This window comes from Alnus glutinosa, chromosome 11, assembly GCF_958979055.1.
Source record: "Alnus glutinosa chromosome 11, dhAlnGlut1.1, whole genome shotgun sequence".
In the NCBI taxonomy this organism is placed as follows: Eukaryota; Viridiplantae; Streptophyta; class Magnoliopsida; order Fagales; family Betulaceae; genus Alnus; species Alnus glutinosa.
The window spans coordinates 19,042,330-19,070,301 of record NC_084896.1 but is presented as its reverse complement, the minus strand read 5'-3'; the positions used below and the strand labels follow the sequence as shown (position 1 = coordinate 19,070,301).

General features: G+C 39.4%; 1 protein-coding gene across 3 annotated transcripts in view; it reads right to left on the bottom strand.

Moving 5' to 3' along the window:
- The window catches only part of LOC133882062 (MADS-box protein JOINTLESS-like), a 154,115-nt gene that overhangs the window by 6,425 nt on the left and 119,718 nt on the right, over positions 1-27,972 (bottom strand). For all 3 annotated transcript variants that reach the window (XM_062321163.1, XM_062321164.1, XM_062321166.1), the window contains exons 4-6: positions 2,894-2,955; positions 2,701-2,800; positions 2,561-2,602 (exon numbers count right to left, since the gene is read on the bottom strand). In XM_062321163.1, the coding sequence (XP_062177147.1) occupies positions 2,561-2,602; positions 2,701-2,800; positions 2,894-2,955 (204 nt within the window). The remainder of the gene's footprint in view (positions 1-2,560; positions 2,603-2,700; positions 2,801-2,893; positions 2,956-27,972) is intronic.

Genomic DNA, 27,972 nt, shown 5'->3' with positions numbered 1-27,972 from the left:
GTGGCAGGAGCTCCGGCAGCAAGGCTTGGATTTGGAATCGTCTAGGCAAGAGGTAGAGAGGAACCATCAAGGAAGCCATAAGCGTCTTGGCCTTTAATATAGGCAAGAATCTGAGTTTGCCAGGCCATGAAGTTACCTTTGGTGAGTTTGATATTGAGATTATGGTTCATATTTGGGACAAAAAAGATGATAGTAGGCTGGACGGGTGGTGGGGGATGGGAAGCCATGGATTCAGAGTTAGAAGCCATGGATTCAGAGTTAGAAGCCATGGATCACGATGTTAGTCGATGATTTGGCTCTGATACCATGATAGAACTAGTATATTAGGCTGTAAAACCGTACTCTATAGCTGAGCATTCATTGAATATTGGAGAATTACAAGAGTTCAGAATAGACTACGACTCCTATACATACTGAAACTAGGACTCTTTAACTCTCATCTATTTAGCATACAATTAGACTTAGGACTCTAGCTTAGAACTAGGAGTCTGGATAAGACCGAATGAGATAGACTTCATATCAACAACCTTCGGATAGAGTTGTGCCGCACAAGACTCATACTTGGAATTAGAGTTTTGTGTTGTAGTTGCATTAATAGGGAGAGATGATTGGACTTTTGGGTTTAGCTGCAGAGGTTGAAAGGCTACTACAATAAACAACATTAAGGAAGGATAACTAAAGGGAAGCAAATTGCAATAGCACCAGCAGTGACCGGATTATGCTAGGATGGGCGCTCGTATGTGGCGGTGTTAGAAGGAAGGAGGGCCGGTGAAGCTATCATAGATGCGCGTAGGGACAGTTTGGGCAATGCTGGGTCTCGTACAGAACCAAAGATGGAAAGCCCATACTTAAAGGTCGGAGATCATGCTACAGGAGCGGGTGTATCTACGTTGAAAATGGAAGACGTTATGAAACTGAATATGGGAGATGTGAAGAATTTGGAAGATTTGAAGAGTTTCCTAAGGTTTTTTAAGATGGAAGCCGAGCATTGGTTGGGTCTGTTGGAGCTGGGCCTTAAGAATAAAGATGTGGGGGAGTTAGGTGGACTGTAGGTTGGGTTGGTGAGTCGAAATGTTAGAGCCTAGTTCGAGGATAGGCTGAAACAAAAAGAACCCAATGTTGAATGAGCCATGCGTAGATGAACCCACAACTCGGTTGCAGGTGTATTCTCGCCAGTCACCTCCCAAGGTGACGCCTCAGTGGAGAGTTAAATTGGAGGAGCCGAGAAAGTCGTAGGATTCCAACTGTCAGCTGGCTTTAGAGGCTGTGTAGTTTGAAAGGGTTGAACTAGCTCCTGGGAGTGGGGCAGAGGTTGTTGCTGGCATGGTGATGTTGGCGGGTACGAGTTTAGCTGGGCCTCAAGCAGACAACACTGAGAAGTGGTCTGAGGTTGTCGGTGAGGTGGAAGATGTTGATAATTTGGCTCACATCCTTGGGTGTCGAGTTGGGTCTCTGCCAATGACTTATTTGGGTTTGCAGTTGGGAGCGTCTTTTAAAGCTGCTTCTATTTGGAATAGAGTCATTGAGAAAGAGGAACGTCGGTTAGCTGGTTGGAAGAAATTATATTTGTCTAAGGGTGGTCGGCTGACTCTGATTAAAAGTACTCTCTCCAAAATTCCTACGTATTATTTGTCGTTGTTCCACATTCCTGTGAGCATGGCTTTGAGACTTGAGAGACTACAATGGGATTTCTTATGGAGTGGCATTGGGGATGAGGTAAAATTTTATTTAGTAAACTGGCACACAATTTGTACTCCAATTAAGGAAGATGATTTGAGAGTTCGAGATTTGATTCAATTTAATCGAGCTTTATTGGGGAACTGGATGTGGAGGTTTGCTTTGAAGCGGGAGACTTTATGAAGATCGGTGATTGAAGTCAAGTATGAGAGTTTGAGGGGTGAATGGTGTTCTTTAGAGGTTGTGGGGCCTTATGGTGTGAGTGTCTGGAAATATATTAGAAGGGGGTGGGATATGTTTTATAAGTTTGTGCGCTTGGAGGTGGGGGATGGGTATAACATATGGTTTTGGCATGATCTTTGGTATGGAGATAGTCCGCTGAAGCTTTGTTGTCCAATTTTGTTTAGTATTGCTCGATTTAAAGACACTTGGTTGGTAGATAATTTGTATGTGCTAGATGGAGTTGCACATTGGAATGTTATCTTTACGTGCCTTGCATGAAACGTGCTTAATACTTTATTTTTATGGGTCTCGGCTCATCATAGCCCGAGTCGTGTTACTTTTGCAGAGTTTTTAATTTCATGCTTTTTTGTTTCCTCTTTTAGGGGCACTTTTGTATACTTCCTGTGTACTAGGATTGCACCCCTCTGCGCTTTTTAATTATATGACATTATTTATCAAAAAAAAAAAAAAAGAATTGTATCCATGATTTTTATGAACTTGCATCAACATATCTATTTCTAGTTATCAAATACTTTGCTCTAAAATTAAGTAATTGTGTATCACGACGTATTCACCAGTATCATCACCTAAGAAGCATGAAGATGTATATTTTTCGAAATTATAATAACTGCATGAATTTTTTTAAAGTTTGGCACTTGACCTTCCTCTCAAGGGAACTGATATCTTCTACAAATCTTTTGTCCTGAAACACGTAAAAAATTCTCGTGTTAGGAGACAAGTACAGAAATTTTGCCACTCCATTATAATGCCAGCAAACAGAGACAACAAAGAGAGACAAACCTTTGCATTTACAACGCATCTCAAGCCATCTTGGAGAAGTTGCTCTAGTTTCTGTAGTTCTTCTATATTCAATCCTTGGAGCTCTTCTCCCTTCATCTGCCTGTTAGGTGTAATCATTTATAAATTAATTTAGGGTGGAAACGCGCATGTCATTACTATAACAACTTGATACAGCAATGTCGTTGCAATATACCTCAGTTCACGAGTCTTCTCCATGATATCATTGCTCAGCAAGGTGTAGGTACTGTTCTCAAGCTAAATGGGCACAAAGAGGTTCCATTAATGAAGATTTTTCAGTATATGATCTGTTTGCAAACACTTCTAATATAGCAATAGTTGCTAAATTATGTAGGCATTTCCTGCCTTCCATTAGAAATATTTATGGATGTTGTAAATGTTAGGGTCATCATTCTGGGATTGCTACAAGTAGTTTGTTCTAAAAGCTGTTTCAGAAAAGTGTATAGCTAGCTTTTCATATTACGGTACTATTTCTTTTATATGTAAGTTTCAAAAAGTTGCATGAAAATTTCAGATAACAGTTTAATAAATAATCCTGAATCATGTTTCCTTATGACAAGGATACAGCTACCTGCACTAACATTTACGTACAAATTAAGGAAAAAAGACTGAAAAACATTGTAAATAAGGTAAACCCATTAGTTTAGAGGTATAAATCAACTATTTGAAGAATCAATTTTAATGAAAGTATTACGCCCATATTTCTGTAAAGGGAAGAGTCACCTAATAAAGGAAGTCTGGGACAATGTTTGTCTCCCTAAAGAAAAAGGTGAGATTGCGTGAAGAATATGGACATTTGTAATCCCAGAGCTATACTCTAGCATATATGGCATATTTCTTCATATGATGCAGACCAAGCTAGCAGCTGCCAAATTCTTGAAGGAAAGTGGGCAGGGGGTTCTCATTTGATCGAAAGGCAAGTCTCGATTGGTCGATAATATAGAGTGACTTATAGTAGTGATTCCCGAGAGCCTTGATCGATTCCTCGACCTTACCTAATCGACCGAGATGATGCATCAAGTCCTAGAAGTAAAACCTGAGGCACTCGCTCAATGATCGATCAACTGAGCATGGCTCATTAGGGTTTTTTTTTCTTCGTATTAAAATTAGGGTTTTTTCTCATATTGGCCCGCAACTTGATTGACCGAGTTGGTGTAGGTTATTTCAGCCTTTAGTTTTTGCGCCTAATAAGGACAGTTTAGCCGCTAGGTTATATAGTTTATTCTCAGTTTTCAATAAGAAACTCACACGGCTGAATTTTCTTCTGTTTTCCTACAAAGCCTGGAACTTTCTTGGACTTGTGGAAGAGTTGTGACTTGTGTGCTTATTTAATTTGAAAACCAGTACACAACGCTGCATCAGTTGGTAGCAAAGCCTAAACTTTCTTTCCTGCCATGGCACAGGGAGGACCACATGCATGAGGAAATAAACATGCATGCATTGGTGAAGTGTACAAGTGCAAGGAGACAACAAGTGATGAGCAATTAAGGACACGTTTGCAACGATTGGAGGAGCAGTATGATTGGTTTGGTGATCAGTTTGAGCGATTTGGAGATCAAATTGGTGCAAAATTGAGGCGCTAATTGAACAACTTGCCACCATGGATGGTTTAAACGGGCGTCGGCGTCAACCAAAGCTACATTTTTGTGGAGGAGGAAGACGAGTTCAGCGTTGAGGATGAGGTCGATAATCCTTTTGCGGGGCGTAAAGCAAGGAGGGAGTGTCCCTTTGTGCCAAGCAACACTAGCAGATGGGAGTTGTTCAAACTTGACATTCCAGAAATCCAAGGTTGTTTGCAATCTGAAGAATTTTTGGATTGGGTAGCCACTGTGGAGGAAGTCTTGGATTTCAAGATGATAGAAGAGTTCCTTTGGTGGCAACCAAGTTTTGGGGAAGAGCCGCTGCATGGTGGCAACAATTGAAGCAAAGTAGAGTGTGGCAAGGAAAGACAAAGATCAATAGTTGGGAGAAACTATTCAAGCATATGAGGGCCGCATTCTTGCCCCATAATTATGTGAGAACCTAGTAACAAAAACTGCCGAATATCAGGCAAGGAGCATGAACAGTGGTTGATGACACAATGAAGTTCTACAAGTTGGTGGCCCGTGTGGGTCTTGCGAAGTTGAATGATCAATTGATCTCAAGGTATATTGGAGGTATGAGACAACAATTTCAAGGTGCCTTGAATTTTTTTGATCCCCTTAACGTGTCTAAAGCTTATAAAAGGGCTTTGCATCTAGAGAATACGTTGTCTAGGAGACCATTGGGGTTAGTAGGTGGAAGCAATGGGGGAAATAATCGCCCTAATCCCACACCCCCTATACGTGGTGCGGTTCCACCGTCAATATAAACTAGAGGGCAACTGAATGCACAACCAAACAAGGTGACTTCAACTAGTTCTCCGCCACATTGCTTTAAATGTGTTCAACCAGGACATAGAATGACGGATTGTAGAAAGGGTGATTGGATGGTAGGGGGTTGTTCATTGAGTTCAGGGAGTCAACGGATGATGCCTTTGCTTGATATTAAACAAGGCCTTGAGTTTGATGCTGAACAAGAGAATGAGGAGGAACTTCTACAGGGGGATGAGGTCCTTTATTGGTGGTGTGGAAGGCATGTTTTACACCCTATAAGGCTAAAGGCGGAGATTGGAGGCTGTTAAATTACCAGTTATCCCAAAAGCTTAAATTGATAGAAAATGGTAAATTTAATTATTTGATCAATATTTTAGCATTCCACCTCATGTGGGACAAGAAAACACGTAGACTATTTTAATTGAAATGAGGATAAATTGTAGAGTCATGGTTCGAACTTAAGACATTTGCTCTGATACCATGTTAAATCACAAGTTATCCTAAGGGTTAAGTTGATAGGAAATGGTAAATTTTTAATTAATACTTAATTAGAGGCGTAACATCTTCCAATCTACTTGTACCATGGGAGGTAAGGTATACATGTGATTCAATCGGGTAGTTGTGAGAATGCAGTGCTTGAGGAGGTTGATTAGAAATTGGGGTTGGAAATGGAGAAGGACCCTAGTCCTTACCATTTGGATGCTCAAGAAATGAAACGAGGTAACTGTTTCTAAACATTGCTAAGTATCTTTTTCTATTGGTTCCAAAAGGTTTAGTATGATATGGTGGCCATGGATGCTTGTCACCTTCTATTAGGTAGACAATGGCAATATGATAGAGCAACTATACAAGATGTGAAGAATAACACATATAACTTTACATTTGATAATGTTAAAATTGCACTCATATTGACCAAAGAGGTTGAGCCTAAACCATCAAAGGGGGATGGTAAAAATATATTGACAAGAAAAATGTTTGTGGATGAGATGTTAGCTTCAGGAGTTGTGTTTGCTTTGTTGGGCAAGGAAAGTAGTAGTGGGGGAGTAGTACCGGAGGTAGTGAGGAATTTGTTGGAGGATGATCTATTTCCGGAGGGGTTACCACTGTTGAGACATATAACATCAAATTGACTTGGTGCCGAGTTCTAATCTTCCCAATTGCCTGCATTACCGCATAATTCATGTTTTGATTTGTTGTTACCGTGCACACAACCAATGTCAAATAATATGAGAATGAAAAAAGAGATAAAAGAGAGAGAAGACACAGTATTTACGTGGTTCGCCAATTTGCCTATGTCCACAGGAGTGAGTACAGCTATATTCAATATTCTCTTTGTTTTGGGTTACAATATAACATATATATACTAAACCCTATATCCCCCCAAAAAACTCTAGTTCCCCAAGCAGCAGTCCACATTTCTATAGACGCGCGTCCGGACGAGAACACCCTAGCGTCCGAACGGCTACATTAGGTCTTCCTCATCCGTAGCCACCACTTTCCTATTCAAACACTGTATCGAATATGAGCTCTTGGGTCTAGGTGTCCGTTGAGCTGTTTGGACACCTGAGCGAACATGAACTCCCTGTGGTTGTCGTTTGCTGAACCATTTGGACACTTCACCGAACATTGGAGGGCATCTGGACGCTTCCTCAAGCCGTCTGGACGGTCGCTCAGAATATGAGCCACTTGTTCCAACAATCTCCACCTTGCGCGAATATTCACCACCTTAAAGATAAACAAGTATTGTACCTCCACCTGGAACTGGTAGGTTAGGGATGCCGCCTCCTCTCCTCTCCTTTCTAGCACCTAGAGACATTTGTCAAGTCCAAGCAATGCTTGAACTTGTCTGCTGTAATAGGCTTCGTCAACATGTTTGCTGCATTCTCAGAAGCGCGGATCTTCTAAAGTAACAAATCATTTGTAGCAACCAATTCCCTGATCTTGTGAAACCTCACATCAATATGCTTGGTTCTTGCATGATACATCTGGTTCTTTGCCAAATAAATGGCACTCTGACTGTCACAATGTAGCTGAACTCCACCTTGCTGAATACCCAGCTCCCTGACTAAACCTCTGAGCCACAAAGCTTCCTTTGCAGCCTTAGCCGCCGTCATGTACTCAGCCTCAGTCGTGGACATTGCAACAGTAGACTGAATCATGGATTTCCAACAAATAGGTCCTCCTGCAAGAGTAAACATATACCTTGTGGTCGACCTCCTGTCATCCAAATCCTTGCATAATCTGCATCGACATACCCCACAACTGCCACATCACTCTTTTGTCTGGCAAAAGTGATGCCATAGTTTGTAGCACCTCTCAACTATCTAAAAATCCACTTGATTGCATCCCAATGCTCTCTCCCTGGACTTGCCATGTATTTGCTCACCACATTAACTGCCTGAGCCAAATCTAGACTAGTACATACCATAGCGTATATCTGACACCCCACTGCACTGGCATATGGGACCTTAGACATGTCTTCAATTTCTTCAACTGTCTTTGGACACTGTGAGGTAGACAAACGGAAATGATTCGCCAAAGGTGTGATCACCGGTTTCACATTATCCATGCTAAACCTCTCCAGCACCTTCTTCACATAGCCGGCTTGAGATAGCCACAATCTCCTGGCATCCCTGTCCCTGTGAATCTTCATTCCAAGAATCTTCTTGGCTGCGCCCAAATCCTTCATGTTGAATTCTTTAGTCAACAATGCCTTCAAATTGTTGACCTCTATCATACTTCTAGCTGCAATAAGCATATCATCCACATACAGTAACAGAAAAATAAATGAGCCATCATCAAGGCTCTTCACATACACACAGCAATCATACTCATATCTCCTGTAGCCAATTCTGATCACGTAGGAGTCAAATTTCTTGTACCACTGCATTGGGGACTATTTCAGCCCATAAAGTGACTTCTTCAATTTACAGAATAAGTGCTCCAGTCTAGGTGGACTAAACCCTTCTAGCTGCTCCACGTAAACCTGCTTCTCCAAGTCAATATGAAGAAAAGCTGTCTTCACATCCATCTGCTTCAGTGCCATGTCATAATGTGCTACCAATGCCAATACCGCTCTGATGCAAGTATGCCTAACCACTGGCGAAAATATTTCCTCATAGTCAACCCCTTTCTGCTGTGAGTACCCCTTCGCTACCAAGCAAGCCTTGAACTTCTCCACCCCCCCCTCCCCCTCCCCCTCCCCATTTTTCTGATACTACTTCCCTTTTCTTAAACACCCATTTACACCCTATCGCCCTTTTTCTCTCTCGAAGCTCCACCAAATCCCACATCTGATTCTTGTGCAAAGACTCCATCTCTTCTGCCATAGCACCCACCCATCTACTCTTTTCCTGGCTATTGACAGCCTTTGCAAAAGTAGTAGGATTTCCGCTACTAATAACAAGAGCATAAAAAGCCATATCCTCAAAACCATAACTAGTTGGTGGCCTGATTGTGTGCTTGGGTTTGTTTGTGGCTATAGTGTGCTGCTCCTCAGCGTCTGAAGTAGAGGTCTCTGTACCCTAAGAAGTGTTCTCCCGTACAGGAGTCTCTAGCTCTTACACCATCTGCTTATCACTGCTACCGCTTTCTGGCACTTGCTGCTCTTCACCTTGAGTACTCTTCAACATGGATTTTTCATCAAATACCACGTCTTTGCTGATCACCACCTTGTTTGCCTTCGGATCCCAAAACTTATAACCCTTTACCCCTTTCTCATACTTGAGAAAGACACATTGTCTAGACTTTGGGTCAAGTTTGGATCTTTCTTCACTAGGTATGAGCACATAGGCTAGACACCGAAATACTCTCAATCCAGAGTAATCCACCTCATTAATTGTCCACACCTCCTCTGCAACCTTGCCTCCTAGTGCTACCCTCGGTGACCTATTTATCAAGTAGCAAGCCATACTCATTGCATCTGTCCAGAAATTCTTTGTAAGTCCAGCATTCAACCTGAGACATCGTGCTCTCTCTGCAACCGATCTGTTCATCCTTTCCGCCAAACCGTTATGCTATGGTGTCATGTGTACTGTGAAGTGTCTCTTTATCCCATGCTGCTCACAAAAATCCCTGAACTTATCATTGTGTACTCAGTACCATTATCTATCCTGAGGCACTAGACCTTTCTCCTCGTCTGGTTCTCCACTTCAACTTTCCACAACTTGAACTTGGCAAACATCTTTGACTTGTGCCACATGAAGTACACCCAAACATTTCTAGAGAAATCATCAATAAAGGTCAAGAAATACACATGTCCTCCCCGTGATGTTGTCCTCATTGGTCCCTAAACATCTGAATGAACATAATCTAGAATACCCTCTGTCTTGTGTGTGGCTATCTTGAATTGCAAAACTCAAGTTTACATGTTTTGACACCTTTCAATAGATTTTTCTTATGAAGTTCTAACATACCTTTCTCACCCATATGACCCAACCGCATATGCCACAAAACAATATAATCTAATTCAGACTCCACAGAAGCTACTCCACCTACAACTGTTCTCCCTAATAGTTTATAGATATTCTTAGAATTTTTATGCCCTTTCATCGCTACCATTGCACCCTTAATCACCTTCATTATTCGACAATCAAACTTATGACTGAACTCGTTAGAGTCTAAGGTACCCAATGAAATCAAATTCTTTTCTACATCTTGTAAATGTCTAACATCACATAACGTTCTAATCACACCATCAAACATTTTAATTTTGATATTACCTATGCCAGTAATTTTACAATGTGCACCATTACCCATAGTATCTATACTAGAATTAATTGACCTGTAGTTGTCAAACGAATCTCTGTTGGATGTCATGTGAAATGAACATGCTAAGTCCAAAAGCTAAGAATCCACAGGATGCTCTGAAGTTTCTTCCATTCTGGACATTCCCGCTTTATGTGCCCTTTCTTCCCGCATTTGTAGCAATTGACGCCTTTCCTCTTCTTGGACTTTGACCAAGAATTCTTTCCATTCGAACCACTCTTTTTGCTGCTTCTTCCACGTTCCTGGTTACCATTCACAATTAGCCTTTCTCCTTGAGAACTTTTGTCACTGACTTTCTTCCTCTGATGAAAAGCCAGGGGGACTCCTGTAACGTCCTTTAACTCTAAGGACTCTTTCCCCCATGTTAGAGTTGTAACCAAATTTTCGTACGTGGTAGAAGTTGGGAGTGAATTCAACAACATCAATGCCTTGTCTTTGACTTCAAACTTCACATCAAGCCTCTTCAAATCATCGATTATCTGATTGAACACATTTATGTGTTGGCTCAAATCCGAGCATTCTGCCATCTTCAGCCCCGTACAACCGTTGCTTTAGATAAAGCTTGTTCGTCAACGACTTAGACATATATCCACTTTCCAGTTTCAACCAAAGTGTCGCCAGAGATTCTTCGTCCACGACATGATACATCACGTCATCTCCCAGACAAAGCCGAATAGTAGCCACCGCTCTTGCCTCAAGCCCCTTCCAATCTATGTCTGGCATATCCTCTGGTTTCGTCCCATATAACACCTTCACCATACCTTGTTGCACCAACAAATCCTTGTCACGCTGCTGCCATAACCTGAAGTTGCCTATTCCATCGAACTTCATCACATCGAATTTCGCAGAAGATGTGCCAATCCCAGCCATCGAAGAACTTGCTTCTAGAACCTGCTTCTAGAACCTGGCTTTGATACCAATTGTTGTGATTTGTTGTAACTGTGCACACAACCAATGATGAATACTATGAGAATGAAAAAGAGATTAAAGAGAGAGAAGACATAGTATTTACATGGTTCGTCAATTTGCCTACATCCACAGGAGTGAGTGCGGCTATATTCAATAATCTATCTGTTTTGGGTTACAATACAACATATATATAGTAAACCATGCATCCCCCCCAAAAAACCCTAGTTCCCCTAGCAGCAATCCTCGTTTCTACAGATGCGCGTCCAAACGACAACACCCTAGCGTCCGGACAACTACATTAGGTCTTCCCTGTCCGCAACCACCACTTTTCTGTTCGGACACTGTCTCGAACATGAGCTCTTGGGTCTAGGTGTCCGTTGAGTTGTTTGGACACTTGAGTGAACATGAACTCCTTGTGGTTGCTGTTTACTAAACCGTTTAGACACTTTACCGAACATTGGATGGCGTCTGGACGCTTCCTCAAGCAGTCCGGACGGTTGCTAAGAATATGAACCACTTGTTCCAACAATTCCTGAGGAGCAAGAGGAGCTAAGGAATCAGGTGGAGGCCTGATTATGTAAAGGTCATATTAGGGAGAGTCTTCGCCCATTTGTAGTGCCAGCTTAACTCACACCCAAGAAGGATGGGTCATGGAGGATGTATGTAGACAGCTGAGCCATCAACAAGATCACAGCTAGGTAGAGATTTCCTATTCCTCGATTGGATGACTTGTTGGATCAATTGAGTGTTGCTACGGTGTTTACCAAGTTGACTTAAAGAACGAATGCTATCAAATTTGAATTTGACCTGGTGATGAATGGAAGACAATGTTAAGACACTTGAAGGGTTGTATAAATGGTTGGTAATGCTGTTCGGGTTGCTTAATGCCCCGAGTACATTTGTAAGGGTGATGAATAAGATTTTTTTCCCAATCATTGGCAGGTTTGTCTTGGTATACTTTGATGATATTCTTATTTATCTTGCTGATATTGATGTGCATCTTCAGCATTTGTGTCATGTGCTCATAGTTTTGCATAGGGAGAAGTTCTTTCCTGCCATTGTCAAGTGTTTGGTCCTAGTGAAATCTGTTATATTTTTAGGCTATGTGGTGTCAAAGGATGGGCTTCATTCATTCATAACTTCAGCACTATCATGGCTCCAATCACGGATTGCATGAAAGTTAAAAAATTCTCTTGAAATGATGAGGCGACTGCAACATTTGAAGTAATAAAGGAGAAGTTGACTACTGCTCCTGTTCTTACATTGCTAGACTTTTCACAGTTGTTTGAGTTGCATTGTGATGCTTCAAAGGTTGGGATTGGCATAGTTCTCAGTCAAGGTGGGAGGCCAGTGACTTATTTTAGTCAGAAGTTGAGCGGGTCAAAGCTTAACTATAGCACTTATGATGTGGAGTTCTATGCCTTGGTCCAAGCCTTAAAGCATTGGAGTTTCTACTTGGCTTATAATGAGTTTATCTTGCACTCGGACCATGAAGCATTGAAGCATCTTCAAAGCCAAGATAAGCTATTGTCCAGAAATACTACTTGGGTGGCATATATTCAACAATTCTCCTTTGTTATCAAGCATAAATTTGGCACTTTGAATAAAGTGGCAGGTACATTTAGCAGGAAGACGACTTTGCTAACTACTATGAGGACTACATTACTTGGGTTTGACTTGTTTAAAGACTCTTTATATATTGACCCGTATTTTGGTCCTATTGTGAGTGATGTGACAGCAGGACATTAGGATGATTATGTCCTATATAATGGGTTTCTGATAAGAACCCAAAATTGGGAACTCAACGGATTTGTTATTGATAATTCTCTTGATAACCAACTCGTAGATTAAGGTTACACTTATAGGCTTACTTATTTGGGTAAACAAGGAAAGGAAATAACATTACAAGGAAAGGAAATAAACTTAGTGTCTTGCCATACTGAAGGTAGGTTGAAGGGGGAAATAGCCGTTGGAAGCTGGACAAGATTGGCACCAGCTGCTACTTCCCTTATTGGATAGTCGCCTGCCTTGGTGAAACCCTAATTGATAATCTGGAACCCTAATTGATAATCTGGAACCCTAATTGACAATCTGGAACCCTAATTGACAGTAGCCGTTACTTGCCAAATATAGTTCCTATCAGTTTCTTTTCAAAGGAAATTAGTTGTGTTCCCGGGTAGTCTTCGCTCGAAGATTATTCAATAACTACATGATGAAGGCTAGGTGGGACATGATCAGACACTGAAATTAGTGGCAGATCAATTTTATTGGCCTAGCATGCAGAAGGAGATAGCGAAGTTTGTGGAAGGGTGTTGGATTTGCCAAGTGTCTAAGGGTACAACCACTAATGCCGGGTTGTATATGCCACTTCCAATTTTGGACCAGCCATGGACTATCATGAGCATGAATTTTGTTTTGGGGTTGCCGAGGACAAAATAAGGTAATGATTCTGTCTTTCTTGTGGTTAATTAGTTTTCCAAGATGTCTCACTTTATTCCTTGCAAGAAGAATTTTGACAAGGTCAATGTGGCTCAATTATACTTTTAAAGGTCTGTCGTCTTCAATGATTGCCATTATCCATTGTTTAAGATTGGGACACTCAATTTCTTAACCACTTTCTACTTTCACTTTCACAAAGAATTCCATAGTGTAACTCATGGCCAAAGAGAGAAAATTAAGAAAAAGTGGTGTCAAAGATTTCTAGCTTTTTCTCAAAGGTGATTTGTTAAGCTTTTTATCTTATGTTTCCATTTTTAGGTCTTAGTTTTATTGTTTAAATGCATCAAAAAAATCCTATACATGTTTATTAAGCATTATATTTAGTTAGTATCCAATTAATTACCCCGGTATACTTAGGGGCGCCTTACGCTTTTTAATAAAACTTCTCTTACTTTAAAAAAAAAAAGGTATCCAATTAATTAGCCCAACACCATTATAATGCACAAATTCAATTGGGCATTTCATAGTAGCATTGTAGTAATTCTTGTGTTTAATAGGCATTGCTTATACAAATGCCACTTTTTACATTTTGGTATTTCAAGTGTTACAAAAGCATTATTGTTATTCCCACAATAGTACCATTGTAATGCCTGTTTATATATATATATATATACATACATATGAATGATAGGTATTGAATATAATAATGCAACTATTCATATTTCTATGTTTTTAAATATATATATATATATTAGTATAGCATTAACTATACTAATGTTGTCATAATGTCCAAATGATGTTGTGACGCTTTAAATATAATACTGAGGGCCTGAAACAACAAGAGTCTAAGAATTGACTTTTAAAATGGAATAATACGTTACCACGTGTAAATATGATTTAATTGCAGTGAACATTGGTGAAAAAATCATTTTCTACTTAACTGTGAAGTTAGTAAGTATAACTACTTACTGAGACAAGATACTACTTATTGAAGATGACGTTTTTATATACTTTTAATGAGTTTTTATGATAATAGATAAACTGCTTTATGAATAATATGGATGATTATGAGAACAAAAGATATGATATTGCATATTGTCTTAATTTGATTATTGTTGCTCCAAAACAAATAATAAAAGACACTAATGCATTTGGGTTCAAGTTCCCAAATTGGTGGTTAAAGTCCCATGTGCTGAAAGATAATAATAAGTCGGTTAAAGTCCCTAATGCCGAAAGGTAATAATAGGTGGGTTAAAGTATCCATTGCTATTAGTGAAGTGAGAACGTGGGGTTGGAGTCCCATAATAGCTGTAAACGTGAGGTTAGAGTCCTCTAAAAAGCCGTGGAGTTTGAGTCCTCTAAAGTGATGCATTGCACCCGTATTTTCATATTATAAATATTTCTTTTTGGAAAACCTAACACTGTTGTTACTATAAACATATGTTAAGGATTCCTTTTATAGACCAAGTGATTATATACTTATTGAGATAGTTGGCTCACTTATCTGCCTATGTAAGTTTGGTAACCTAACAATTATATAAATGTTGATGCAAGTGTTGAGGAAGAGGATTAGGACCCATATTTCTCTATGGGTTATTTTGTTTAAGACTATTTGTTGCCTCATTTGTGTGATAGACTACTATGTTTAGTCTTGTTAGTTTTTTATTGGCTGCATTCTGTTGACAAAATCACTATTATGTAATGTTGCTGCTTTCACAGGGATGCCGTATATTTTAGAGTCTTCAGATATTCAGAGTTTATTTCTCTGATGTGGAAAGAGCTGTATTATGACAAGTTGCAAGTGTCACAAGCTTCATGAAGGCTATTTTAGTGTTCAAAGAAGATTCTGTGTAGATTCCAACTCAGAGAAGTCGGATCCCAAGCAACCGTCCGGACGATGTGTGATCTCGTCCGGACGCTCATCAGTTAGCAACATCCGTCCAGACGACGAGAACTTTTCGTCCGGATGCCCATTAGTGTCTAGAAACTTCGAACTGTTCAAGATTGCATCCGTCTGGACGTAATGACAAATCGTTCGGATGCTATTAAGAGTTCGAGAAGAATCCAGTTTTCAAGTGCATCCGTCCGGACAACGTGGCAATACCGTCCGGACGCCATTCAGTGTTTGACAAGCATTAGGGTTTCTACCTCAAGACACAGTTATGGGAAGACGGCTGTAACCGTCCGGACGATGTGTGATCCCGTCTGGACGATGTTCTCCATAAGGCAAGTCGTGCATATTAAGTTCAACCGTCCGAACATCAGCCTTAAGGGTTCGGACGCTCAAAGCCTTATTATGGAAATTACGTGTAGCAGAAGTTGACCGTCCGTACGATCAGTTAAGCCGTCCGGACGCCCTCTAGTATTTTGATAATAACTTTCTGTTCAAATATCGGATTGAGATGAAATTGGTGTCATTGGAAAGCTAACAAAAAATGCTACAACCTGACCATTCGGACGACTCGGCAACAAGTCCGAATGATATCCAGTAATTCAGATAACTCCAGATTTTCGTTCGAACGCGGAAAGGATTTAAGCGAAGACTGTCCAGACGCTTGGTCAAGCCATCCGGACGCAAACTTGATAAAGATAGAATTGCGCTATTTTTGAAGGATATCATAGAAATCCGTCCGGACGTGGCAAACTTCCGTCCGGACGCTCGACAGACAGAGTTCGAATCTCAGCAGTTTTTGAGGTCTCTTGAAGCCTATAAATATGGGGCTCTAGGTCTGTGTTTTGTACAGAATTCGATAGAGAATTCCTTATAGCTTAGAGAGGGTTTTTAGGGAGATATTGAAGATATGCTAGCTCTCTAGCTTTTACCAGTGTGTGATTTGATCGTGTGAAGTCTATCTTAGGGGTTGGCCCTAAGGTAAAGAAATCCATCAAAAAACCCTTTAGGTGGAAGATCTGGTTGGGAAGTGTTCGTGTTGGGCTACACGTCAGAGTTAAAGATATAGCTACTACATAGGGTTATGTGAGTACGAGTGTCTTATAACTAGCTTTGTTTTTGGATAGTGGATTTCCTGGGTTTGGCTGCCCCGTAGTGGTTTTTTCTCTTCGTAGAGTTTCCACTTCGTAACAAATATCTTGTCTCATTTAAATTCGGCATTTAAGATATTTGTTTGCACACAAACACACACACTTGGTTTGTTTTAGAAGTCAATAAATATTTTCAATTGGTATCAGAGCAGGTTACACTTGTGTTTTAGATTTATTTCTTAAGTGTGATCCATGACTTCTTCTAAAGATACCTTGTTGATAAGTAAACTCTTTAAGAAATCCAATAAAGAACTCAAGAAGATTAAGCACGAAAAAGAGTCTTTGATTTTACAATTATCTGAATCACATGTTTTGATTGACTCTTTGAAATCTGAGAATACCATGCTTTTTGATACTGTTGATGCACTAGAGAATAAATTAAAAGAATCAGAGGATCTCTTGAAAAAATTCTTTGTAATAATTTGAAAAGCATGCTTTGTATTTATACATATATTTTTAACAAGCCTGATTTAATTGTTAATGATTTAAGTACTTCTACTTCACATGCTTCTGATTCTGAATTAGATTCTATGGATATTAAGCCTGTGATAGAAGATACAACTTGTTTAGATAATTCTTGCTTAAATAACTGTGTGAAGCATAACTCCAAGGATTCGGGAACACAAGGTAAGTTTGTTCCTATTTGTCATCATTGTGGGAAGGTTGGTCATATTAGACCAAAGTGTTATCTGTTAAAATCCCACAGACCTTGGAAGAAGCAGGAGGATTCTAGAAAGGGCTTTATTGAGAAAACCTCTTCAGATAAATATGTTCCACCCCATAGGAGGCATATATCTCAAAGAGGTAAGGATGTTATTTGTGAAAATGCTAATCTTAAATTTGTAGAGCCCTTCAAGAAGCATTTCAGCAAACGAAGTCAACCTTCCTGCTTTCATTGTGGTGTCTCTGGACACATCAGGCCACACTGTCCTCAGATCTGACATCAGCAGCCTCGGATCAGGAAAACAGAGCAAAAGACAGGTAAGTCTAGCTCTAAACCTTCCAAGCCTCACCATCTTTTCGGCAACAACGGCATTATCCTCAAATGAGTTCTCCCTCTTGCCGTCAATGTGGTAAGTATGGCCACACCAAGGCCGAATGCTTCAAAATGAAGCCTCACAAGCCCAAGAAGTATTAGACAAATGAAGAGCTTGTCAACATGATGAAGAGTGTCCTAGTTAGACTGATCAATTTGGACATGGCTCACACCCCTGCATCACAGGTAGAGAAGGTATGGGTAAGGAAGGGTGAGACCATTCACCCCATGAGGGCGAGTGGACTCACCTAGTAGGTGAGGTCTCCCATGCCTAGGATTTTGGTTCCTAAATCCTAGTGCATGTTAGGTATGTTTGCATTGCATCTTTATATAATCTTATCTCATGAATGCTTTGCATGTTGTTGTGGAACCACCTTTTCTATCCCCATATTTTCTCTTGTTATCTTGAGAAACATCTACAGATATTTTTTTTGGGGATGACAGTTAAAGCACGTCGGGCGGCTGCTTTTCTGTCTTGGTATTTCTTAACCTCTCTCTGAAGACAGGTTTGATTTTACCTTACATGCTAGGACTAGATGTTATTTCCTTTTCCATAAGCATGTCCTTCTTGTTTTTTTTCTTTTTTTATTGTTTTCAAAAAAAAAAAAAAAAAAGTGGGAGAAGATACAGAATTTTTATTTTTTTTAGAGTTGCTTTTCAGATATTGTATGTGTTTTTGCCTGATATCTCAGTTCATTGTGCATTAATTGAGTATGCTTATATATGATTGAGAGTTTATGTCTGATATCTGTTAAGTTTTCCTGTGCATCTTAATACTAGATAGTTGCTTTTCTCATGCGATGAAAAATTGTGCACTATCTAAAGCTCCCCTAAGGTACATTTTTTTTTTCTCTCTGACTTTTAGCTTCTGCAAATTCTAATGAGAGATTTTTTTTAAGATGGTCAAATTGACCAACTCACTAGTTGAACCTAGAACCCATAAATTCTAGCATTCTTTCTAGGTTGCAGCACCAAGTGATAAAAAGCATTCAAAATTGAATAAATATGGATAAATAAAAAGATCCACTGCTTTTGTGCTATAAATCTGTTCTTGAACTTGTCCCTATAGAAACAGTCAGTGACCAAATCATTGCGGAAATAGACGGTCACTAAAGGACGAAGTAAAAGAAAAGTACTGCAGCTTAGGAGGAGTGTATCAAATGAGGGTGGCTAGGCCCTAGTAAAATAAAGTTTGACTTTTGACTGATCTAACATTGATTTTCTCTTTTATTTAGAAAATCCGGTTGCTTCAAGTCATATCAGTGAACTTCATACCTTATTGAGAAAGCTTTCACACACACACGCATTGCATGAGTTAAGTTTATTATTGAAAAATTTCTATCTGCAGGGAAATTTTTGTGCTTATTGACTCTTAACTCTCAATTATATCTTGCTATATTTTTGAAATGCTATTTGACTGTTTTATCAGTTATTTATACATGCGTGTTCTGAAGCTAACGTTAGGATTTTTTTTTTTTTTTTTTTTTTTTTGCATATTTCCCGCTGTTTTTCATCTTCTAGTGTGAAGCGTCCGGACGAACATGTTCTTGGGTCCAGACGTGCTCGGCTCTGTCGATCTCTTATCTGACGGATGCCGTCCGGACGAGTATGTACCACGTATGGACTCGAGCTTTTTGCTTTCTTTGCCAAACACACACTACTTTTTGCCTGTTCTATCATGTTGTGTTATGTGTGTTTTCTCTCGGACTGATCCCGAGATTTTGGCATTCTCTACACATCTTTTCTCATTCCCAAGTATTTCCTTTGACTTTCCTTATTATATTAAGCTTTGGTTCTTTTTAGAATATTAGAATCTTTAATTGATTATGGTTTGAGAGATTGTGCATAAATATCTTTTTCTGTCTTTATGCTGGATGGACATTACTAATCTGTGTCATTTGGATTACTATATCTACTTTTGTATTTCTTTGTGCATCTAATTGATAGTCATTATAATACCACGTTCTTTTTGAAACTAACAGGATCTAATATTTCCTTGTGGTGTTATTTTTGGATAGATTTTTGTTTAAATATTTTCCGGAATATATTGTCTGGTGGCTTCCAGCATAGTGTCAGACAGAGGGCTCTTTGGAAAATAGACCAGTGTTGAAATCATATGTTCCAGAGATCTCAAATTTTAGATGAGCTCATTCCCCCCCACTCATACAGAGTCTTCCATAACTTCTTCCTCTAGATCTGCACCAGCTAGAGATTCAGTGGTGAATCTTCTTTATCATCTTGCAAACCACTTGTTTAGAGGATTTCCTTCAGTGGATGATCAATTTCGAGAAAGAAGACTCAAGTGACTAAAACTTTTCAGTCTATGGTTTCCCGGCTTCAGGAGCCAGAAGCCGAAGTAGTCGAAATCCAGATTTTTATACGGTTTTCTCTCCGTTACTTGATTTTAGTGGATCATCAGGATTTGATACTTGGAGGATTTTTGTTCCTCTCTTTTGGGCCACTTGCAGACTATTCTCTAGTTTCCTATTGTTTTGGATTTTAGAACGTTTTTGTTTGTGGATTTTATATACTATGTTTACCCTTGTTCTGTTGAGACATCAATGTGGAGTATTTTATTACTGTGGTCCTTCTCATACTCTGTTTTACCCTTTGTCCATTTGAGACAAAAAGGGGGAGTATTTGTTAGTTTTGGACCGGGAATGTATTTTTAACCGGGCTAGTGATTTTTGTCTCAAAATGGCTAAAGGGGGAGTTCGTTAGTTTTTTATTGGTTGTATTTTGTTGACAAAATCACTATTATGTAATGTTACTGCTTTCACAGGGATGCCGTATATTTCAGAGTTTTTAAATATTCAGAGTTTATTTCTCTGATCTGGAAAGAGCCGTATTATGACAAGTTGCAAGTGTCACAAGCTTCATGAAGGCTATTTCAGTGTTCAAGGAAGATTCTGTGTAGATTCCCACTCAGAGAAGTCAGATCCCACGCAACCGTTCAGACGATGTGTGATCCCGTCCGGACGCTCATCAGCTAGCAACATCCGTTCGGACAAAAACTTTCTGTTCGGACGCCAATTAGTGTCTAGAAACTTCAAACTGTTCAAGATTGCATCCGTCCGGACGTAATGACAAATCGTCCGGACGCTATTAAGAGTTCGAGAAGAATTCAGTGTTCAAGTGCATCCGTCCGGCCGATGTGGCAATACCGTCCGGACGCCATTCAGTGTTTGACAAGCATTAGGGTTTCTACCTCAAGACACAGTTATGGGAAGACGGCTGTAACCATCCAGACGATGTGTGATCCCGTCCGGACGATGTCCTCCATAAGGCAAGTTGTGCATATCAAGTTCAACCGTCCGGACATCAGCCTTCAGGGTCTGGACGCTCAAAGCCTTATTATGAAAATTACGTGCAGCAGAAGTTGACCGTCCGGACGATCGGTCAAGCCGTCCGGACGCCCTTCAGTATTTTGATCATAACTTTCTGCTAAAATATCAGATTGGGATGAAATTGGTGTCATTGGAAAGCTAACGAAAATGATACAACCTGATTGTCCGAACGACTTGGCAACACATCCGGACGATATCCAGTAATTCAGATAACTCCAGATTTCCGTTCGAACGCGGAAAGGATTTAAGCGAAGACCGTCCGGACCCTCGGTCAAGCCGTCCGGACGCAAACTTGATAAATATAGAATTGTGTTGTTTCTAAAGGATATCGTAGAAATCTGTCCGGACGTGGCAAACTTCCGTCCGGAGGCTTGACAGACAGAGTCCGAATCTCAGCAGTTTTTGAGGTCTCTTGAAGCCTATAAATAAGGAGCTTTTAGGTTTGTGTTTTGTACATAATTCAATAGAGAATTCCTTATAATTTAGAGAGGGTGTTTAGGGAGATATTGAAGATCTGGTAGCTCTCTAGCTTTGGCCAGTGTGTGATTTGATTGTGTGAAGTCTATCTTTGGGGTTGACCCTAAGTTAAAGGAATCCATCAAAAATCCCTTCAGGTGGAAGATCTGGTTGGGAAGCGTTTGTGTTGGACTACACGTCAGAGTTAAAAGTATGACTACTGCATAGGGTTATGTGAGTACGAGTGTCTTGTAACTAGCTTTGTTTTTTGATAGTGGATTTCCTGGGTTTGGCTGCCCCGGAGTGGTTTTTTCTCTTCATAGAGTTTTCACTTCGAAACAAATATCGTCTTATTTAAATTCCGCATTTAAGATATTTGTTTGCACACAAACACACACACTTGGTTTGTTTTAGAAGTCAATAAATATTTTCAAGTCTATTTATTATTATGTATTTATTTTATTTTAGTGTATGTATGTTTTTCTTTGTATTGTATAAACACATTTATTTATATTTGCAAAGTTTCGTATGTGACACTTATGTTTAATTAATGCACTAGTTAGTATTTAAAATGTAAGAACACAATGTTTATATTTATTTAATTGAGGTTTATATAAGAGCTCTGATGTGTTATGTGAGGGTTATCTTTTAAAAGAAAAAAATATATATTCCACTACAAGACTTATCATCTTTGAGTTGCATCACGTGCGAAATTAGAGATTTTTACATTCGTCTTTTTATTCAAAGGCAGGGCGTCAAAGATTTTGTGTGGGCAGTGTTGACAAAGGATCAATTACCAGTGGGGTATTGGTCCGTGCATGGCTCATTAGGGTATTTTCATATCAAAATTAGGGTTTTTGTTGTGTTAGTCCGCAACTCTATCGACTGAGTTATGACAGGCTATTTCAATCTTTTGTTTGCACAAGGCTACGACCCTATTTTCTATTTAAGCCTAATAAGGTCTATTTAGTTGCCCGTTTATGTTATTCCTAGTTTTCAATAAGAAAGTCACCAAGGGTGAATTTTCTTCTATTTTCTCACACTTGTTCTTTTTTGTTCTTGTGGAAGAGTTGTGACTTGTGTGTTTGCTTAATTTGCGAACCTTTACACCACGTTGCATCAACCTACCTCATTAGATTGGTGAGGTTCCCATGAGATTGTTCTTGTGCAGGGAAAGCTATTGAAGCTGAGAAGCTTAGTCCATAAGGAAATTGATGTAGATCAGTTGTCTTTTATTATCAGTTTTATCAATAAGAATATTTCAGGAAGATTTTTTCTTCATTTTTCCTATATTTGTTAGAGTTTTCTAGGATTGATAGAAGGGTTGTGAGTTTTGTGTTTGTAGATTCAACTTCTCACTATGCCACGTTGCATTAGATGGAATCAGAGTCTGGCTACTTTCCTACCATGTTATGTAGAGGAGCACATGAAAGAAGACATGCAAATAATTGTGATATGTATGAATGCAATGAGGCAGGATGTGACGAGGCTGGGTTCAAACTTGACATTCTAAAGTTCCAAGGTTGTTTGCCGCTTGAAGATATCCTGGATTGGGTCGCGCCTGTGGAGATCTTGTATTTCAAGGAGGTCCCTTATGATAGGCGAGTTGCTTTGGGGGCTACTAAGTTCAGAGGTAGAGCTACTGTGTGGTAGCAATATGTGAAGAAAAGCAGAGTTCGCTAGGGAAAGTCAAAGATTAACAGTTGGAGAAATTGTTGAAGCGCATGAGAGCGGGTCCTTACCCTATAATTATGTGAGAACGATATACCAACAATCAATTGTATCTACATTGGACGTATGAAGAAACAGTATCAAGATTCTTTGAATTTCTTTAATCCTGTTAATGTATCTGAAGCCTATCAAAGGGCTTTGCACTTGGAGAAAACTTGTCTACAAGACCATTAAGTGTGGTATGAGTGAATAATGGAGGTAGAAGTTGTACAAACCCTACACCCACTAATCACAAAGTTGTTCCACCACCTGTACAAAATAGGGGCAAGCGAATGTGCAACCTAATAGGGTGGCTTCAACTAATGCCCCACCACGTTGTTTCACATGATGTGAGCCTGGAGATTGGATGGTTGATTTGTAGGAAAGGTGTCTGCCATGGTAAATGGTTATTGATTGAATTTGAGTAGCTTGTTGATGATAATTTGGTTGATACTAAACAAGGGCCTACTTATGATGCTGGGCAGTGTAACACCCGGTGAAATTACATTTCATACAAATTGTTATAGAACTTATAGATAATATTGAGAAAACATTATCTTTAAACTTCTATAACTATTTTAGAGGCGCCACAAAATTTTGGGAACTTTCTAAGCAAGTTTTCAAGTCTTTAAAAGACAAAAGTGACTTTTAAACTTAAAACTTTGAATGGATGAAAATTGGGTCAAGCAAACTCCGTTTGAGTCAATCCAAGCTCAAAATGCTCATCTCGAAGCCGCCTACATAAATGAAAAATTTATGGAGAAATTAATTTTGGGAAAATTCCAGATCTTACCCAGGGCCACTGCCCCACTGCCACGTGGCAGCACCCATGCTGCCACATCATCCTGATATAAACTGAATGTGTTGCTGGAAAATTGAGAAAAAATTTGTACCATTTCCAGTGTCTAGATCACTTTTGGAGAGAAGACAAAATTGGAACCTAGTTGTACCAAAATTGCATACTACCTAAAGTAGATATTTAATGACTCATATGATTGCTGGCTTGAATTTTTCCCTTGATTTCTCTCTCCACATGGCTGGATACTAGCATTGTTTCTACTCAATTTTATCAAAGTGAATCTTTAGAATCAGACCATGTGAAAAGGTAGGATTTTCATGATGATTGAATTTGTGATATCTCTCTCCCCACTTGGCCGGCCACATGGTCTATTCCTCTAGCCATTGGATCTCATTTCCATCAAGCAATCTTAGCCCTTGAGTAGCCTTTAAATAGAATGCATGCCCATGGTCATTTTCACCCACATTCTCCTATCACTTTCACGTCCTTTTCCATGCATTCTTAGTTCATAATCCAAACTCTCCTTATCACCATACCACATGGCCAGAGGAACTTTTGTGAGTGAGAGAAATGTGTGAAAAAGCGTAGGAAAGGAGACGAAGAGAGTGATCCACAGTGGAATTTTGGTTCCAAAGTTGATTTGGTGAGCTTCTTATGCATGTGGAGGCGTAAAAGAAAAATAAATATAAGACTTTACTCAAGCCAATTGGTCACTATGTTGCATTGCATGCACTTACAATCTTCCACTTTAATACTTGTCACAATAAACCAACATTCTTTTATACTATGGATTTAGAAATACTCACTTGTTTGTCTATGTAAATATGATGATGTCATCTTTACATAGACTTGGATGCAAGTCCAAATTGGAAGGGTGAGTGGCCCTTTTGTAATGTCCAAGAAGTTAATTAGACATTAAGAAAAGGAATTAGACCAGTTAAATGATTAATTAGGTAAAGTGTAATGAAAACACTTAGAAAACATTTAAAAGTGAGTTTCTGCGAATCGGTTTCGGACTGGCCGAAACCTGTGTCCAAACGGGTAGATTAGGAAGTCGAAAGTGACTTCCTGGGGGTTGTGTCCAGACACAAGTTGCATAAAGTTCATTCTCCGACTCTTCGGACTCGTGTTTGGACAGGCCCTTTTCGTGTCCGGATAGACCTCTGGTTAAAACGCATTTTAGCTCATTTTCTTTTAAAATTCCACCTCTCTCACGCCTCTCTCTCATTTTCTCTTATGTTTTTCATCTTAAACTCTAGATTCTTGAAGATCTAAGCCTCCAAACTCAAATCCAACTCCGAAAATGTGATCTATGCAAAGGGATCTACGTTTTCACCGTTCGATTTAAAGTAAAATCTGAAATTCCTAATCTCTCTAGTTTTGGGTTGATTGTTGAGAGATTGAGCTTGATCTTCCATTTTTCTTTAGGTTTTGCACATCTTGGAACATTGTGAACGATTTCTAAGCTCCGAGTTACGTTTTGGTGAATTTTAGGTAAAAAGTCCGAAACCCTAATTTTTAGTAAAGTGTTTAAATTGTAATTTTAAGTACCTAACCCTAAGATTATCTTATGGGTTAGTGTTATTTGTTGTTGGGTTTGTCAATGGAACCCTAGAAATTCTATGGGTTTTCCATGGGTATAGCCCTTGAGCAATTCAAGAGTTATTTGAGAGCTTAGAGTTAGAAATGCTAATATGTCATGCAATGTGTTCATACAGAGGTACATTGCAAGGCGTTGATTAGAAATCCACAGTTGAGCCTAAGACCAAGCAGCCAAAGTGAGTATTCTAGTCACTGAGAAAAGTTACTACGTTTTGAGTGTTTTATAGTAATGCCAATTGATTTGTTTTTTGAATTCAAGCCGACAATGTATTGATAATATGCGTTTGAGTGTTTTGAATACTTCCAAATATGTTGAGATATGATGATGATGTTTGATGTGTTTTAAGATGTGAGTTTGAAAGTATGGATTGAAGTATGTTCTGATGATGTTTTATGTGTTTTAAGTTATGAGTATGAAAGTATGAATTGAGCTATGATTGGATGAGTTTTAAAGTATGATGAGAATGAGACATTTTAAGAGATATTTTATGTGATTTATGATGAGAAAATGACCCGATGAAATGTTTAAGATTTATGAAAGAGAATGTGTTGAAAGCATGATCATGAAAGCAAAAGTAAGATGATTTTGTAGCATGAAGCATAAGGATGCATGTGAGTGAAAAATGCATAAGAGATTAAAGTATCGGGACAACTCCCCAGCATCAGACTAATGGACAAGTCCATGGGGGCAAGCCCTCGATGTTGTAAATGGAATGATGATAATGTTCTAGAGGACAAGTTCTTGAAAGGAGTGAGTTGCAAGCTCTCACTACCTAGGGACAAATCCCTTATGATGTTATGTATGTAAGTGAAAGGAATATCGTAGAAGCCGTTAGGACAAGTCTCAGAGTGAAGAGAAAGAAAGCATGCATGACAGTTGGGGTTGAAGGCCAATTACAAAAACACAATAGAAATTATCTACCCCTATGTGCAAATCAAATAGTCAATCTAGTACCAAAATATCAACTCACGAAAATAATGTAGAGAAATAAATCAAACAACCCACAAGCAAGACAGCAAGATTTGTACGTGGAAAACCCTCCAGTGTGAAGGGAAAAACCACGAGACCTAGTCTAGTTAAAACTTCCACTATCAACAATAATGAGCTTACAAATGTTTTCTCTAGAACAATATCTAGAGGTTATCACCACATCAGGAATATATACATTCTTGGATTAAAACATAAATTCATCAATTCAAGAGCGGATTCCAACAAGAACAAAGAAAGGTCTCACCAAGTGGGGATGAAAAACCAAGCAACTGGAGAGGAAATCCACGATCGACACTAGTCAATACATAGCTCTCGTCATCAGGAACAACATACTCAAATTTCATCAAGATCGGACCATAAACGATCCTCCAATCTCTGACGGAAATGGCTAGGTAGAAAACACTATTTTTCTCTTTTTTCTCTCACTGTTTGGTCGAACCTCCTCAAAGTACCTCTGAGATACCTGAGAATCCATTTCACAGCTGCCCAATGTTCTTTGCTGGGATTAGAAAAGAACCAACTAACTCCAATAGCACGAGCGATATCAGGCCTCATGCACACCATGACTTACATCAAGCTACCCACGGCTGAAGCATAAGGCACTTTCTTCATTTTCTTTCTCACTTGTAGGACTTTACTTTGAACTTAGCTTCAAATGACCTGCAAGTGGAGTGCTCACCGGTTTTGCCTTGCTCATGTTGAACTTATCCAATACCTTATCAATATAACTCTCTTGTGATAGCCACAATCTTGCATTTTCCTGTTATGAGAGATTTTCATACCAAGAATCTTTCTTGCAGGTCCCAAGTCCTTCATAGCAAAGGACTTACTCAATTCCTCCTTCAATTTGTCAATTTTGCTAATGTCACGACCAACTATCAACATGTTGTCCACGTATACCAAGAGAATAATAAATTCTCCATCTGAGAACTTCTTCACAAATACACAGTGATCAGAAGTAGTTTTGTCATACCCGTGCTCAACCATGAAGGAATCGAATTTCTTGTACCACTGTCTCGGTGCCTGCTTGAGTCCGTACAAGCTCTTTTTCAACTAACACACTAGATGTTCATTGCCTTTAGTTGGAAAACCCTCTGGTTGCTCCATATATATTTCTTCCTCCAAGTCACCATAAAGGAAAGCCGTCTTCACATCAAGCTGTTCAATCTCCAAATTCATATTGGCAGCCAAACCTAGAACAACTCTGATAGAAGACATCTTCACCACGGGTGAAAAAATTTCTTCAAAGTCAATACCCTTCTTCTGACAAAACCCATTCACAACCAGTCGTGCCTTGTACCTTGGTTGTGATCTGTTTGGTTCAATCTTGCATATGAACACCCATTTATTCTTGAGTGCTCTCTTGCCCTTAAGTAGTTCCACTAAGTCATATGTGTGATTCTCATGCAAGGATTTCATCTCTTCTTGCATGGCTTTTTGCCACTCATTTTCAGGTCATGTAGCATAACCTCTTGATAACTTTCCGACTCTCTCCCATTAGAAAATAAAACATACTCATCAATTGAATATCTTCTGGAAGGTTGGTGTTCTCTGGTAGATCTCCTCAACTAAATCTCAGTGGATGGCTTTGAGGAAGCTTGCTCTAGGTGCTCTTCTGACTACACATTATCAACTGCGGGTTCACCATTTCTACTAACTATGTCAACCTATTATTCTTGTACATCTCTTACGTGTTCATCATGTGTCACACAAAGAGGAACAACTGGACCCAAATCAACACGTTCTTTACAGAGAGACTCTGGCTTTTTAGTCTATTCCATGTCTTCAATGGTGTGATCTTC